Source organism: Condylura cristata, unplaced genomic scaffold, assembly GCF_000260355.1.
Source record: "Condylura cristata isolate star-nosed mole 26May11 unplaced genomic scaffold, ConCri1.0 scaffold00016, whole genome shotgun sequence".
Taxonomy (NCBI): Eukaryota; Metazoa; Chordata; class Mammalia; order Eulipotyphla; family Talpidae; genus Condylura; species Condylura cristata.
Genome location: NW_004567117.1, coordinates 47,532,328 through 47,535,728, shown reverse-complemented (window position 1 = coordinate 47,535,728; position 3,401 = coordinate 47,532,328). Strand labels below are relative to the sequence as shown.

Genomic DNA, 3,401 nt, shown 5'->3' with positions numbered 1-3,401 from the left:
TGGCGGCCGGCGAGGCCGCGCTGCGCCGCCCCGCGTTCACGGAACAGAGCCAGAGCCTGCGTGGACGGTCTCTGTAGGCCAGAGCCATTGTTGAGGGGTTAGTGCAGTCCTGGGCAGGCCCCGGCGTGGTCCGGGGGTGGCGCGGCCACCGTGTCCTCTGAGCAGGGGTCTGTGGTGCGCTCAGGTCCCGCTCCTTGGCACCGTCAGCCTGCCCACCCAGGGAGGACGAAGCCGGCCGGGCGGCCGTGGCAACCACGGCGGGGGGGGCGAGTGCGTGGGCACCTCTGGCCACGGCTGGTTCTGGGAGAGCGGCCCTGGGCGGCCCCCGCACCCCACCGTTGCGCCAGGTTTCGAGCTCCCCGCAGACCACCAAGGAGCCGACGCCGCTGCGAAGCCACGAGGGTCTGTATGTGCTGCAAGCGTGAGCCTGGGCTCCCAACACCCCGACGCAGCGGCCGGAGTTCAGGGCAGGCAGGGTGTTTACTGCAGGAGCGGGGAGTTCCAGCCTGGCCGCCTGGCAGCGGGGAGTCCAGCCCAGCAGTACACTGATTGGTGGACACTGAACAGAGTTGTCTCGTCTGAACCCGGCTGGTCTCTGCACGTAAGATGTGACCTTCGCCGCTCGCCGCTCGCCCGCACACCTTAGGACACCTGGCGTTTTCCTGATAGGTACCGGTCACTTGCTAATTGGCTGCTGCTATGGGATGAGCAAGATCAGGACATGGACAGTTACACTCGGCCTTGGCGCCTGCTGATAACCGAAACCCAGGCCTGGCTGCTTCAGAAGCCTTCTGAGCCTGGCATGGGTCAGTTTGGTCCCTCACCCACCTCCGGCGGAGCGGGGCCTGGGCCAGCAGCGTCAGCGCCGCCGTTCTGCTTGGGGTAAGAAGGGTGAGCAGACCCGGCCCAGGAGCGGCCCGTAGCACCGCCCTGAAGCCGGGGCTCCGCCCTTCCCCATGGTACCGTGGGGTCTCGCCTCTGCGTGTCTCTGTCCTTGCCGCCCTCGCCGCCCTGGGTGGCCTACCGCGGGCCGCCGGTAGGGTGTGGTGGTCAGAGGTGCCACCGCTGGCCTGGGCTGGCCTGGGTGTGTGAAGGCTGCGGTGCTGGGCACCTGTTCGCCTGGCGGGAGTCAGCGGCCGCGGCTGGGGGAGCGCTGGGGGGACTTGGCCTGGGCGAGGCTGCAGCGTCCTCTGCTGTCGCTGGGGGCGCTGTGGGCACTCGGCCTGCGGGGCGGGGCCTGAGCCCCGCAGCCGGAGTGCGGGTGGGCCGGGAGGCCTCCGCCGGCCGTGGCCTCCCTACCCGAGGAGGCCTGCTGCAGCCAGCCGGCCCTGCCCCTGAGATGGTCCAGTGGCCAGCGCGCAGCCCCGCTCGGCCCTGGGGCGGCCGGCTCCCGGCGGAAATGCCGGCCAGGTCCTGCGTCTGTGCGGTGGCTGCCCGCGGGCTAGCCGGCCTGCTTCCCGGGCAGCCGCTTCCTGCACCCTCGGGCGCCGCGGCACTGCCCGGCCCTGGCCGCCGCCCGTCCTGGTCTCTGCTTCTCCACCGGCCTCGTCCTGGAGCCGAGCCTTCCACTGTCCCCAGCTCTCTCATCGGCGTCTCTCCTTAAGGGTTCAGTATCTGCTCGGCCAAAGACGCTCTTGGCGCACTCTCGTTGCTGAGATTTATTTTCACGATCTCGCGCCCGGTGCTGGCAGTGACCGCCGAGGTTGGCTGCAGAGAGGAGAACAGCTGTTGGCACAGCTGCTTGGATTTGGCGGGAGCCTCTTCTGCGAACTGGGCTGGATGATGCGTTTCGGGGGGCGCGGTCTCGGTCGCGCGCTCTGGGGACCTTGGGCGCTGCGGCCCCCCTAAGCCCGCTGTCTTCTCTGTTTCAGGCGCTCCCCGCCGGAAGCCATGGTCTGCAGGTAGGAGGCGTGACCTCGTGGCCGCCCCCGAGGATGGAGAGATAAGACTCCGCCCAGCGGCCCGCGCCACCGAGAGCCGCCGCCCCGGCGGGCGGGCCTGAGTCCCGGACATGGAGCACCACCGGGAGGCGGAGATGGGGCTGCGGAGGGGCCCCAGCCCGCCCCGGGCCGGCAGGAGCCCCGACGCGGACGGGGACCGGGCGCTGAGCCACAGCTGCTGCATCTGCGGGAAGAGCTTCCCCTTCCAGAGCTCGCTGTCGCAGCACATGCGCAAGCACACGGGGGAGAAGCCCTACAAGTGCCCGTACTGCGGCCACCGCGCGTCCCAGAAGGGCAACCTGAAGATCCACATCCGCGGCCACCGTACGGGGACCCTGGGCCAGGGCCGCGAGCCGGCCGCCGGGGAGCCGCGCGCAGCCGAGGGCCTGGGCGGCTGCGCCAGCCCCACCGAGAGCACGTCCGCCTGCAGCCAGATCCTGAACGGGGCCTCGCCGGCGGGCGGCGGCAAGATCCTGCTGAGGAGCAGCAGGAAGGAGGCCGAGGGCGCCCCGGAGGAGGGCAAGGCGGCGCCGGCCCCGTGCGCCTTCTGCAAGAGCAAGTTCCCGCGCAGGAAGGACCTGGAGCAGCACATGCAGCAGGCGCACCGGCCCTTGGCCTGCCGGCTCTGCAGCTACGTGGCGCCCCGCGAGGAGGCGCTGCTGAGCCACGTGGAGAAGGAACACGTGACGGCGCTGGGGCCCCCGGGGGGCGCGGGCGCGGCCGCGGAGAACGGCAAGCCCGAGCTGCCGCCCGGCGAGTTCCCCTGCGAGGTGTGCGGCCAGGCCTTCAGCCAGACCTGGTTCCTGAAGGCGCACATGAAGAAGCACCGCGGCTCCTTCGACCACGGCTGCCACATCTGCGGCCGCAGGTTCAAGGAGCCGTGGTTCCTGAAGAACCACATGAAGGCGCACGGCCCCCGGCTGGGCAGCAAGGGCAGGCCTCGCGGCGAGCTGGACCCGGTGGCCACCATCAACGACGTGGTGCAGGAGGAGGCCATCGTGGCCGGCCTGTCGCTCTACGAAGTCTGCACCAAGTGCGGGAACCTGTTTACAAACCTGGACAGCTTGAACGCGCACAACGCTGTCCACCGGCGCGCGGTGGCCAGCCGGACGAGGGCCCCGGGCGCGGCGGGCGCCGCCCCCGCCTCGCAGCGGCTCTTCCTCCAGTGCCTGAACCTGCGGCCCGCGGGGGCGGCGCCGGCCCACAGTCAGGCCGGCCGGCGGGTGGCCGAGCTGGACCCGGTCAGCAGCTACCAGGCCTGGCAGCTGGCCACGCGGGGCAAGGTGGCCGAGCCGGCCGAATACCTCAAGTATGGCGCCTGGGATGAGGCGCTGGCCGGGGACGTGGCCTTCGACAAGGAGCGGCGCGAGTTCGTCCTGGTGACCCAGGAGAAGCGCAAGCGTGAGCCCGATCCGGGCGCGCCGGGGCCCCCGCGCAAGAAGGCGGGCGTGCCCGGGGACC

The 3,401-nt window shown here is 71.3% G+C and overlaps 1 protein-coding gene across 1 annotated transcript in view; it reads left to right on the top strand.

The window, feature by feature from the left end:
- The window catches only part of ZNF516 (zinc finger protein 516), a 29,040-nt gene that overhangs the window by 19,733 nt on the left and 5,906 nt on the right, over positions 1 to 3,401 (top strand). Inside the window, exon 2 of the mRNA XM_004684044.2 lies at positions 1,872 to 3,399. Within this exon, the coding sequence (XP_004684101.2) occupies positions 2,012 to 3,399 (1,388 nt within the window). The 5' untranslated portion in view covers positions 1,872 to 2,011. The remainder of the gene's footprint in view (positions 1 to 1,871; positions 3,400 to 3,401) is intronic.